The 13,249-nt window shown below is 39.6% G+C and overlaps 1 protein-coding gene across 3 annotated transcripts; it reads left to right on the forward strand.

Annotated features, from left to right (window-relative positions):
• Positions 1-57: 57 nt before the first annotated feature.
• LOC120807582 (poly(rC)-binding protein 2) lies at positions 58-11,904 on the forward strand. Of its 3 annotated transcripts, none has more exons than XM_040159797.1 (13): positions 58-266; positions 1,663-1,791; positions 3,002-3,025; positions 3,135-3,167; positions 3,314-3,430; positions 3,525-3,656; positions 3,835-3,963; positions 4,619-4,693; positions 5,532-5,573; positions 6,879-6,951; positions 7,649-7,701; positions 7,920-8,089; positions 10,642-11,904. In XM_040159797.1, the coding sequence occupies exons 2-13, from the start codon at positions 1,723-1,725 to the stop codon at positions 10,676-10,678; spliced, it is 954 nt and encodes a 317-aa protein (XP_040015731.1). In that variant the 5' UTR covers positions 58-266; positions 1,663-1,722; the 3' UTR covers positions 10,679-11,904. The 3 variants fall into 3 exon arrangements, with proteins under 3 accessions (XP_040015731.1, XP_040015730.1, XP_040015732.1); XM_040159796.1 differs by having other exon boundaries at positions 59-266; positions 6,852-6,951; XM_040159798.1 differs by lacking the exon at positions 5,532-5,573 and having other exon boundaries at positions 59-266; positions 6,852-6,951.
• The last annotated feature ends 1,345 nt before the right edge of the window (positions 11,905-13,249 follow it).

Raw genomic sequence — 13,249 nt, forward strand, 5'->3', positions numbered from 1 at the left:
GCTGCTATAACTTTTTTGGGACGTGATTTTGAGGCGTCCTCAGGTCAGACTCGGCATGGGGGACAGGGTTGGGTGAAAGGGGAAAGTTCAGGGGTGATAATTTTGTTGTCTTTGTGTAAAGGAGTGGAGCTCGATCTCACATCACTCTTCCCTCTTCCCCGAGTCCTCTCTAAACTCTCCCCCGGGTTTCTACCCTCCCGAACCTCTCCCCTTCTACCCTTACAACCCCAACCCTCCCCCCGGTCACTTGCCAGCGCAGGAGTCAGGTGAGTTTTAAAGAAATGTTTGGTGCTTTTATATTAGTTGTTATGATCAGAAGTAGCGGAAAGAAATCGCGCCCAGCAGCTAGCGGCTGCTCGTACAGCGTGCTAACAGGCCGCACGGCGATGAGCACGCAGTCTCAGCACGGGGAAGTTTGATTTTAAGGTCGCGTTTAAAAACTGCTGCCTGCTGTTTGGCGCTTGTACTAGATCAAAAGCGGACCCAACTACCATACCATGAAGGGCGCCGATATTTGGCCAGCTATTAATAACGTTGAGTAATTAAGCGAAGTAGCTAGCTTTGCTAAGTAGCGCACGCATGCTCCATTCATTTCCCCAACACGGCGAGCAACCAAAATGCTAAACGGCTAACAGACTTACAGCAAACGTAATAGTTAAATGGACTTATTTTAAACCAAACCGTAGTCAGCAATTATTATATTTTCTTTTCATACCGAACATACACATGAATGTATTTTTCGAAATATAGCTCTAATTGTGGTGATGAGGGGGGTAATTGTCCGTACATTTGTTGATAAACTTGATTCGTAGCTAATGAGGAAGGCATCGTTAGCACTCAAACCATATGTTATTCACATAGCATTGAGATGGATTCAGCGCTAATTTACTTGTTTGGAGTCAGGTAACTTGGGTTGGAGTAGCATTCAGATGTTTGAAAATAAAATGCACCCAACTGGCAGCATGTACTTGGCACAGCAAAAGTCCGCACTTAGCCATTTTGTTTCTGTTTCATCGTAGTACGCATCAGTTTTCATAAGCGTTAACGTTAGCATAGGCTGTGACATAGATTTATCATATACTTTTTGGATGGGCCCATATTTATTTCTGAAGGCCAAATTAGTCTTCTGGAAAACCAACATATATAACATAGTATGTTTCTAAATTTTTCATCCAATTTAGCACATGTAGCCAAAGGATGTGACATGGTCTGCTGTGACTGAACTGAATGTTTTACTTTGTCAAATAATTAGCAAGAAAGGGACCTTAAAATACTTTGCCTAATCATTCCATTTAAATCTGTGACTAGGAAATAACATTATATCTGTATTCTCATGAATTATGAAAACCCAATTGGTCAGATAGTACAACCTAGCACTGGCTAATATATAACTATCAACTCACCATGGGTATGAATGTTGCTGCAACTTTATGCTACAGAGACAGACCTTCAGTGTTAACCACTTTATTTATCATGTGTAAGTCATTTTTTAACAGACTACTTTCATACATGGGATACAAGCACACCACTTGTCTTACTTTTGTTACTCCTAATCTGCATTCACGTTGTGTGTTTTTTCTTTACTCTGCCGCGATTCAGTCAGGTCACATGATCATCCTTGGTGTATCATTTCTTGTCTGTTATGTGCGTTTGTCCCTTTAGACCCATCTCGGTGACCAAAGACCCTAGTTCTATACGGACGGCTAGGTTGCAGTTGCAGTTATGGACTCCGGTGTGATTGAAGGAGGGCTCAATGTCACCCTTACCATTAGGCTGCTCATGCATGGCAAGGTGAGGTCACCCATCAGCTGCTTGTGTCGGCACTCTAATAGCCTATGACATTATATTCATGGAAATGGAGTCTGTTATGAATGTTAAAGGGCAGGGACTCTGACGTGACGAGTAAGGGTATTGACTTGGTGATGGGATCCTGTATCTCAAAGAAAAGCGGAATGGTTTTTTTGGCGTGTTACTCTGGTGGGGCTCCCACATAAGAGACTGTGTTTGCCTCATGTCTAAATGTTTTACTTCCCAAGCTGGACTCACTGTGCTAAAATATTAGGTCAAGTCAATTTTATTTATACAGCACCAAATCATAACAGAGGTTATCTCAGGACACTTTTCATATATACAGCAGCTCTAGATCGACTCTTGTATAATATTATTTATGGAGAGCCAACATTCCCCCACGAGCAAGCACTTGGCAACAGGGGCAAGGCTATTTTACTGAGAGTAGAGTTATTCTCGTCAATTTCTCAAATCAGCTGTTGTATCAATTATACCTTAAAAATTTTAGAGATGTCTTCTTCCCCTGCCTTTCTATCTAAGTTATGATAGAACTGCTTGAAAGATCAAATAATATTACAAGCAGCCATTGATACATCACTATCAAACACTTTGTAAAATTTAAAACCAGGAGGCCTGACATTGCATTTGCCATTGTCACTACTCCATTTGACTCTCGTAATAGCGCCACAGCCACACTATTGTTGCATCTCGAGTTCCACAGTGACCTGTTGTTGTTGTGGTTTCAAATGCTGAGATTCCATGTGGCAAGAAGTGGCTGCTCAAAGTCTGTGACACGTCAGCTTATACTGCCATCAAACCAAACTGTGATAGATCCCAAAAAAAAGATTTTCCAAAACAGGCCCCAGCTCTGGCTATGCATTATCAGCCTACAGATACTGTGTGCTTGACCACATCCTGGGTCTCACTGTATCAACAGTGCCATGTTAAGTCTGTGTGGGATGAGACAGAAACAGAAACTGTCTGTGGTAGAGATCTTGCAGCTTATCAGCGGAAGCATCCTTGACTTCTTATTCTTGTCCAAGTTTTGGGAAACTATAAAGCCTTATGCATTGAAGGTTTTTCATTGCCAGATAAACAAAGCAAGCCATAGCTAGAGAAGTTAGTGTGTCCTACTCTGTGGTATTTAAAAAGTGACAAGTGTGAAAAGATGAATTATCAGCCTAATACAACAGTATCTCTTTTCCTGTTTTAGGAAGTTGGAAGTATTATTGGAAAGGTAAGCTGCAGCTTGATATGATTGAAATTTTGATTGCCAATTATTATTTCAAGATCTGTGTGTTTAAAGTGATAATGAATTTGACTTTGGTGTGATCTTCTGCTAATAGAAAGGTGAATCTGTGAAGAAGATGAGAGAAGAGGTGAGGTCTTTTCTTCCCATTTCTCTATGGTACAGTTCATTGGGCTGTAATGTTATAATTACCAAGAAGCCATAGTTGGCAGATTTACACAGTTTGTTTTTACTATCAGAAGTCTTTCAATTTCTTGCTTTTCTTTTTGTCCGTAGAGTGGGGCTCGCATCAACATCTCTGAGGGCAATTGTCCTGAGAGGATCATTACATTGGCGGGTCCAACTACCGCCATCTTTAAAGCATTCTCCATGATCATTGAAAAGCTGGAAGAGGTAGGCCACAATTTATACCTTCTAATGGATTCACAGGTCAGCAGTAACCAGCCTAAACACAAAGGATTAACCTTCGTCTTCACATCTTTGCCAGGACATAAGCAGCTCAATGACAAACAGCACAGCTACCAGCAAGCCCCCAGTGACCCTACGCATTGTGGTGCCTGCCAGCCAATGTGGCTCCCTCATCGGGAAAGGCGGCTGTAAAATCAAGGAAATTCGAGAGGTATGCAGAGACGAGAGCATGTAATACAAAACCTATTAAACAAAAACCCGTATGCTCCAATCCCCTCAGCATTAGCTGACCGCCACCTTTCTACCTGTGGAATTCAGTACATCACCCACTGATTATACACAGCAGGTTTTAAATTCTTATCTCATTTCCCTCCATTTGTATGCTACAGTCAACCGGTGCTCAGGTACAAGTGGCAGGAGACATGCTCCCCAACTCGACGGAGCGTGCCATCACCATCGCTGGCACGCCCCAGTCGATAATTGAGTGTGTGAAGCAGATCTGTGTGGTCATGCTTGAGGTAAGTGGACTCATGAAAGCAATGAAGCAAATGAAGTGGTAGCTGTTGACCTGTAAATTAATGATGTGAAATACTGTGATCTCTGAGCTTTTGGCTGTTGTGTGCTGGGTTTGGACTGGGGATGTCTTGAGCTGGTCGACAAGATCAGGGCAGATGCTGTAGTGTTTTTAAAGATATTGTTAAAGCAATATATGGCAATATATAAAAAATAATATAATCCACTACAAAATATTACAGGTAATTTTTGAAGAAAACGTTTAGTACTGGCTATATTTTCCTTAAGCAAAAATGTTAAGTGGTTAATATACTGTAATTGCTTCACTTATTTCCCTGCAAGAATGTTAGGCTAAGTGAACTCAATGCAGCTGTCTTATTTGGGAAAATATAAACATCCTATTAAGACAGATGATCGAAGGACGAGGCAAAAATCAATCACGACATCCCTAGCATCCGATGAGATTTTTAAGGCTTCACGTTGCTATACTGTGTAATATACCTGTAATATTACTAATACAAGCAATAATGTACTACTATTTCGGTGTAAAAACCAGTGAAACGTAATTGACGCGTAGCGTGATTTAGGATTATTCCAGCAATTGTACTGTTTGATGACATGGGTACTAATGTTATGACGCATTCTTTGTCTTCTGTACAGTCTCCCCCTAAGGGGGTTACTATCCCCTACCGACCCAAGCCTTCAGGATCCCCCGTCATCTTTGCAGGCGGACAGGTATATACAACACGTCAGAGCGACACAGGATCCCACATGTTTATTCGGGATGTTTTTGGGGGGTATTTATCACCGCAGTTGTCTGTAATTTGGGTTGCAATGAGTCTGGGATGCATTTTTGAGCAGAATATAATATACCTGGAAATCCTGATGTGTGGCGAAAGGCTCTGAATGTACTTAACTCAAAATAAGATTAACATCTCGAATGACAAATCTAGTTTTGATACTCGTATACGATTAGGCGAGTGCCTAATAGTCAGTTTAAAGAGTAGCTGTTGAAGGTATTTTTAAATTTTTAGAGAGAAGTTGTAACCATAGCCGCTTGTGCTAATTGTTTGAAAAGGGTATCAGCAATTTTAGTAGTCTGATGATAATAAAAAATTCGCCCAGGAAGGCAGTTTGTTACAGGGCCTTCTATTTGTTTTATTGCCCCCCCAGAGTCTGGTTTATTTTTTAAACTTTAGGTTTCAAAAGTGAGGTGGCCTATTTCTTGCTATTTGTCTGAACCAAAACGCTTTCTGGTGCTAGTTGGCCTAACATTACAAGGACTTTTATCTTACTAAATACCTTTTTTATTCTTTGAAAAGAAATCTCTCCTCCTGGTTCCTTAATTCTACTGCAATGTCTCTAAAGATTTCTCTTTTCCCAGAAATGTGGAGACTTTGGACAAGACATTCGTGTTGATATTTTTAAATGATATTTTTTTAATTTAGACAAGCTTTGGTGAGTTGAAGCCTCAAATGGATATTTAGATATTAGGAGGATTTAGCTGGAGCAGTAACTTGTCCGATAAAATCAGATGAGAGGCCTATGAAAGCTTTGTTTTCATTTTTTTCAGGCATATGCCGTACAAGGACAGCACGCGATTCCACAGCCAGATGTAAGTGCAGTAGTAATTTATCATGACCCCCCCACCACTCCCAACCATAATTACAACTGTCCTCTTCCAAAATGTACAACTGCCCACCCGCCCACACCTTGTTTTACAGCCTATAACTGTAGAAGAACTTGCCCCCTAATTTTATTTTACTGTGCTTCCCTTCGATCTACTATTATCAGATTTTTGTGACAATTTATAGAGCAGCACTGTTAGTACTTCATGTTCGTACAGTTCCACAGTTGACTGGCAGTCAGTTGTTAATTAAACTGACATTTGTTGTTTGTGTTTGTCCAGACTCTCCACTGTTCCATGAATAATTATCTGTTCCTGCTGCTCACTCTATTCTGTTTTCCCTTTTTGTCCTGTCTTGTTTTACATGTTATGTTCATTAGTCTGTCCCAAATAAACATTTTGTTTTATCCCCCTCTCTATTAATCTTACATTATTATGTTGTGCTCTGCCCATTTGTCTCTTTTATTCAATTAATCTTTCTCTCTCTCTTTTTTTTATGAGCTTTAGATATCCCTTCAAGAGTATTGGTTGTGTTAGACCAGATATTATTAGTCTTACCTGTCACTGATTATTAGCAACGGAGTAAGGAAGTGCAACACAGATATAAGATGTTATATGGTAAAATGTATACAGTTTAAGATTTGTCAGCGTATCTTTTTTTTTTTTTTTTTTTTTAAGATCCGTAGGTCATGTGATTACTTTTATGTGATCAGTTTGTCATTGCTTAGAGCAGTTTTTGTTTAGTAAAACTAAAATTTGTTTATTAAAGAGACACAGAGACCTCATCTCTTCCTTAAATCTTCCCTTCCAGATAAAGTGGTGATAAATGGTACAGTGTTAATCTAAGTTTAGACTTTCTCAGTTCATGCTTGGGTCCTTTATTGGCGTTGGTTAGGAAATCCCCTGCATATTGAGAGCTCCCTCCCTTGTGTATTGTGACTTTCCCCTGACCCTGAAGACTGCAAGAAAGCATTACCAAGAGATGCAGCCTGCACTTTGGAGGAATACCTATGGGGTACTCTACATAGACCTAAAGTCCTAAAACACAATGATTGTCAGACATCAGTGATCCATGTAGAGCTTTTTTTGAAAGGATCTTTCTACACACTACTATATTAACAGATGTGTGTGAAATCTTTTTTTTTTTTTTTTTCTTTGGAGGTCTTTTGTGTAGCTGTCTGTACTGACTTTTTGTTCTGTTTTTCCCTCTTCCTGTGTTTTCCATTTCCTCAACTTCTCTCCCTGCCTCCTCTCTCACTCTCACAGTCTTCCTCTGCTGCTATCTCTCCACAGCTCACCAAGCTTCACCAGCTGGCTATGCAGCAGAGCCCCTTCCCCATCGCACCAAGCAACCAGGGATTCACTGGTATGCAGCATGTGACATGATCCAACGCCTGTCGATGCAACACTTTATTAACTTGTTTGCATCAAAAGGCAGACCTTTTTGTCCGACTCTTCTTTTTTGTGCTTGTGTCCAAAGAGGACACAAGCAAAAAAACCATATCGATTGTTTTGGTTCCTCAAACATATTTGCTATAATCATTTTAAAAATACTCTGAATAACCAGAAAAAAGACACTCCACTGGAAAGCAAGCCAACAAAGAAAAGTATAAAAGTTAGTTTTTGACACTGTCACAGGCATTCATTTGGGGATATTTTAGGCTGCTCTTTTAAGTGTTGTATTAGACTGCATTATGTTGAAAGGTGTTCCTACTATTTTTGCCAATTTTTTTGACATGTTATTCATTATAATGGAATCCAGTTTTTTTTAAAAACAACACAATAAACTAGAGGATAAATCTTAAACTTGGACCATTGACAACATTGTAAAAATCGAATGAGTCCAAGTCTTACTGAAATACATCGACTGTTTGAGGGCCCCATGTATAATCAATACAGTTTAATGTTAATTTGCATTTTCTGTTCACTGTCACTCAGTGCATGGCAAATCCATATCTGGGGCTTCAAAAATTTTAAGTTTCACAACCCTCCTGATGGACTTTGGGGCTTTTTCGAGGCATCAGTACCTTCCTTGATTTTCATTTTCTTCATTTATATTTCAGGGATAGATGCTTCTGCTCAAACCAGTTCACATGAGATGACCATTCCAAATGATGTAAGTGCAAAAGTACATTTTTATCACTGTTATACAGTTAAAGTTAAGGCATGTTGTCTCATCTACTCAATTCATTAAGCCAAAAAAACAAAACAAACCCAAGTGTTTGACCACCTTTTAATATATAAAATTCTTATTCAAGTTAATTCCAGGTTGCTAACTTTATGTGAGGCACGTGTTCATTATGGTATTCACTTTCCTGCTCGTCTCCACTGTAGCTTATTGGGTGCATCATCGGCCGCCAGGGAGCCAAAATCAATGAGATCAGGCAAATGTCGGGCGCCCAGATCAAGATTGCGAATCCAGTGGACGGATCGACTGACCGCCAGGTCACCATCACAGGCTCACCTGCCAGCATCAGTCTGGCAGAGTACCTCATCAACGCCAGGTGAGATAATCGGGTATATGATATGTGAACTATGGACGGGATTCATTCAGTCGCAGGCTTTAATAAATCAAAATGTTGCGTTAGTTGTTACATAAAGTTAAATATAAATTTAGTTTAAAAAAAATTACTTGGGCCTACCTGATTATTTTTTCTTTTTTCTTTTTTTTTCTTTCTTTCTTCAATCGTTTTTCTGAATTTGCTGTTGTGCTGGGTTGTCACATTTCTTTTCTTCTAATGTGTCAATACTACAGTAATCCATAAAAGAATAAAATATTTTATGTTCCTTATATCATGTGCTAATACAAAACTGGCCTACCTGCTTATGTGTGCGATGCAACAATTTTTCTAGTTTGGATATTTCTACGTTTGTGTTTATTTCCTTTTTCTGCCTCTAACTTGGCCCCACATTGATCCATCACAAGAGATGTGATTTTTTTTTTTTTTTTTTTTTTTTTTTTCCTTTCTTTTTGGTTTTCTTTTAAGTGACACATTTATTTCTAATGAAGCTTTTTGTCCTGTGTTTTGGTCACATCCCTGAGTGATTCCCCCACACCCAACCACTCCTCCTGCCCCTAACTTCCCCCAAACCATTGCTCACCAGCCTGCCCTGTGACCCATCCCGACTGTGTTGTCCCTCTCTCCTTGTCTCTCTTTCCACAGTGTAGAGTCCTCTAAACCTCCTCCCTCCTCCTCCTCCTTGAACCCTGAACAGACCAGCCTGTGCCCTCCCTCCACCTCTACTACTACTACTACTACTACCACTACTACTACTACTACTACCACCACCTCCTCTGCTGCTACCTCCTCCTTCTCTTCCTCCTCCTCCTCTTCCTCCTGTGTGGTGCCCCCCTCAGCCTCCATCCCTCTGTCCTTGTTGGCTCCAGGGCCGCCTCCTCCCTCCTCTTCCTCCTCCTCTTCCTCCTCCACTGATTCCCTGCTCCCCAGCTCTCCTGCCTGTGTGTCAAGTCTCCTCAGTCTCAAGCCCCTCCCTCTCCTGGCCCTCCATGTTGTGAGCGGGGCCAGTAACCCCGCACACCCAATCCCCACTGAGCCCAAAATTGCCCCAGAGCTCGGCTCCAAGTCTAAAAGGCGAAGGCTCTCTCCTTACTAACGAGGAAACATAAGTCATCTACTACTAAAGTACCGACAATGCTCTTTGTTGTCTGTACCTGCACTTGCTTTTGTATCTGGCTGTGCCATGCCACGCTTACTACAGAAAACAAATGCACACAAGTAAGATGTGTTGCTGCCATATTTATAAAATAGATACCTGTAGCTTGATTTGGCCTGCCTCCTAAAGAGTTGACATGTTGAGTGCATTATATTTTTAAATGACTTTGAACTTAGCATGGACAGTGAATTATTTCACTGATTTACTGAAGCATTTCTCTCTTTGTGTAAGCTCTGCTCAGGTAGCGGCTCTCTTTAAGATGTCAAATTGTATTTATGGTAATAGTTTTTCCTGTAGTGAATTTTAAGCGACTTATGCTAGCTGTCATAATGGAAAGTATATATATCAATTTCTTTTGCTTGTGTAAGAAACTATTGTAATTTCAAATCCAACTTAAACTGCCCTCAGGTATCAAAGGCGCCAAATCATCCTTTAGGTCATGTTGTTGATATGAAAAATACTAGTTTAGCTTCAGCGTAAACAAATAGTTAAACATTTCAGGAAGTGCGCTTACTCGCTTTTTTTGCAGAGTTAAAGAAGATTGATACCACTGTCATGTCTGTACAGTAAATGTGTAGCAGGAGCTAGAAGCTGGTCAGCTTAGCTTAGCATAAACTGGGAAACAGCTAGCCTGGCTCTGTCCAAAGATAACAAAATCCACACACCACCTTTTAAGTACACTGATTATCATATTATGCTGCATTTGTTTATTCAGTGCAAAATCCATAGTGTAGAAAACAACATGTTATGGAGGTTGATTGCTAGGCTATTTCCTGGCGCAGTCAGTTCCCTGAGTGACAAGACCTCGCAAACCTACTTTGCCCAGTCAAGAAATAGTTCAACTCATAAACTCCTGTAGAAGTGTGTGTGGTTTTTTTTGTTTATTTTTTAACACTTTGGTTTATATATTAATTAAACAAATAAGATACAACATTTTAAATCCATGAGCACCAGAGATACTGGTAGATGGATTTTGTTACAGCGCTAGGCTAGCTGTTTCCCCTTGTTTCCAGTCTTGATACATACTAAGCTACAGCCAGCGTATAGACATGAGTGGTTGAACTTCTTATCCAACTCCAGGCAAGAAAGCAAATAACTGCACATTCCAAGATCTTGAACTCTTTCTTTAACACAGCTCCATTAAGTGTCAGATTGAGATCTGACTGATTAGCTGTTGAGAGCAGGAGCAGCCAAACTGGACACCTAGTGATTTTTTTTTTCCTTTTTTTTTTCTTTTTTTTCCTATGTCTGTTATACAAAATATTATTATAATAATGTAATGTACAGTTAATGAAGTCGACATTTATCTTGTCTGTCTGATTGCATGCCTTATTCTCTCTCCCTCCCTGGTCTCCGGGTGTCTCTCTGTCTGTTTCTCCAGGCTTTCCTCTGAGGCCACAGGACTGGCAGCCAACTGATAAGACACTGCATCTGCACTAAATCTCACTTTTATATCATCGGCTACCATAAAGCAGTCAATGCAACTATCCAACTTAAGAGTTTATATATTATACTGCCTCTTCCTCATTTGAAATCATGTCAACCGCCACTGATTTGATCCGCTGAGTTGATTATTTATTTTTCTTTGTTTTGGTTTTAGTCAAAGGAAGCAAACAATTAGGTTTTTAATTCCATTTTTGAGTCGAGTTGGAGGTTTTAATGATTTATTACTTTTTTTTTTTTTTTCTTGGATGGATCCCTCGCTCTCTTCCCTTTTCTTTCTTTGCCATCACAGATGAGTAGAGTTGGAAAACTCTGAATAGGCATATAGATTTAGTTCTGTACAGTCAGTTTTTTTCTTTAAAAAGGAAAAGACAAAAAAGGAAAAATAAAAAAAAAAAGTATCAAAAATAAGAATAGAGTGACTGTTTCATTCTGTGTTTAAATACAACCCCTTTTTCTCACCCACTTCCACAAGTCGGTCTGTCCATTTTATGTCCACACTCACTTGCTTTGAATATACACAGCATTCTCCCCCTTCGTCACCTTTTCAATTGAAGAGCTTGTAACATGGATTACACTCACGTCACTGAGGAGAATACATCGCTGTACATGAACTGTCACTGATTATATTTGGTTAAAACAACAATGTTCTAACATTCACTTCAGAGTTGAATTTATCCAGATTATTTAAAATGTGTATTACTACGCATGTCAGTCACCCCCCACGTCATTCCTGTTTTGTTTCCCCTCTCCCGGTCCTGAGATCATGTGTTGATATTTTGCTGGGATGGGAGGTTTTTGGGGTTTGGGCTCGGCTCAAGGGATCGGACGCAGAGGGTTCTCCTCGCCTTTTTTGTAAAGACTGATATATACTAAAAATAAAAAATAAAAAAAAAAGTTGGAATATTTGTTTTAAAAGGAGGAAATATTTTTTTTAAACTACCAAAGGGGGATTAACTCCTGGACACTGACTGATCTATTAAATGTGATGAGACTGAGAACTGAAATCATTGAAGCTCTGGAACTAGACAAAGAAAGGGTTGTGAGTTAACACTAGTTTCCTGCTCTTTGCTTTGCTCAAGTCAGAATTTATTTTATTTTTTATTTGCAGGAAAGAAAACTTTTGTGCACGTTTTTGAGACTGTAGACCCGGGTGCCACAACATTGTTTAAAAAATACAGAAATAAAGATGTGAAATGCTCAAACCACAAATTGTCTTGAGTATTCTGTCACTGGTTAAAGTATACTGAGCACACAAGTTGAGTTTTTACAGGTTTGATTTTTATTTTAAATTGTTTCTTAAATATATTTATTGTACAGTTACAATAATGCAGTATAAAAAGCAAACATTTCAGTTCATACCAGGTTGTTTCAATCAGCATCAGGGGAAACACAAGTACCTCCACAGTTGAGACACTAGAGGGCAGTAGTTTTGCTTTTTGGCAACATTTTATCCTGCGTGAGGATTTTTAGCTTTAAACCTTGGGGGCTCGATCAGTTTAAAACCCTCTATAAATTTAATCTTTAAAACTTAACACCATATTAAAAAAAAAAACAAGCTGCCGTTTCTAGCTTATTGAGTTTGACCTGATCAGTCATGGATTAATGCAACAGGATGTAATGTGCTGTTGTACAGTCAGATTGAACCACATGTAGACAAAGGCTTGTCAAGGGACACAAGTACATCAGAACCACAGTTGTATGTATCGTAATGTTAATTATGAAGGAGCCCTTGCAAATTTGTGAAAAAAAGGCCATCTGTTGACCGAAATTTCAGCTGGTGAGGACAATGTCAGAGTGATCTTTCTCTGAACCGATGAACCACAATGTGGGCTTGTAAAGATTCAGCATCCATGGTAATCTGCTATGTAAGGGGTAGGCAATATCTAAAAATGGACAAATTGTGGTATAGAAGGGCATTTTTAGGTGTACACTGGTTTTATGAATGAGCAGTAAAACTGCAAAGTTGAGATCCAAAATGTTCAGTATTGTCACCCCCTGATGTTGAGTAAGCCAAAGGTCATTTCTCTGTGATTTATGTACTTAAACCTGCATCAATGAGCCCCATTATTACGTTTTCCCAAAATGATATAAGCACAGTGCAAACACAGTGTGGCTACTGGTCTGGCAATGCTAGAGCTGAGCTGGGGCCATAAACCATTAATGCAATCATGCTTTTCAGTTATTCTGAGATGTATTTCGGTTTTTCGTGTCCCTGTCATCCATATGACTTCAGTCATTAAACTTGTCTTTAGATGCCTGCCATGAATAAATAGTCTTCCTTTCGTTGCATTTTTCCTCATAGGATGGGTCCGATTTTTCATTTTGATCTAAGTAGCAAACAGTGACAGTTTTCGCTTCATAAATATCCAATGGGCTACCCATACCTTTTCGCAGGCGTGCTTTTTTGATGCTGTATACACACCTAGATGCTCAGAAAAGGATTTTCGAACTGGTATTGCGTTTTAATACAACAAACACTGCAATACTAATAAAAAAGCCCGTCTGCCCCGAATGAACCCAGATGTGGTTCCTTTAACCTGTGA

Source organism: Xiphias gladius, chromosome 21 (assembly GCF_016859285.1).
Source record: "Xiphias gladius isolate SHS-SW01 ecotype Sanya breed wild chromosome 21, ASM1685928v1, whole genome shotgun sequence".
NCBI lineage: Eukaryota > Metazoa > Chordata > Actinopteri > Istiophoriformes > Xiphiidae > Xiphias > Xiphias gladius.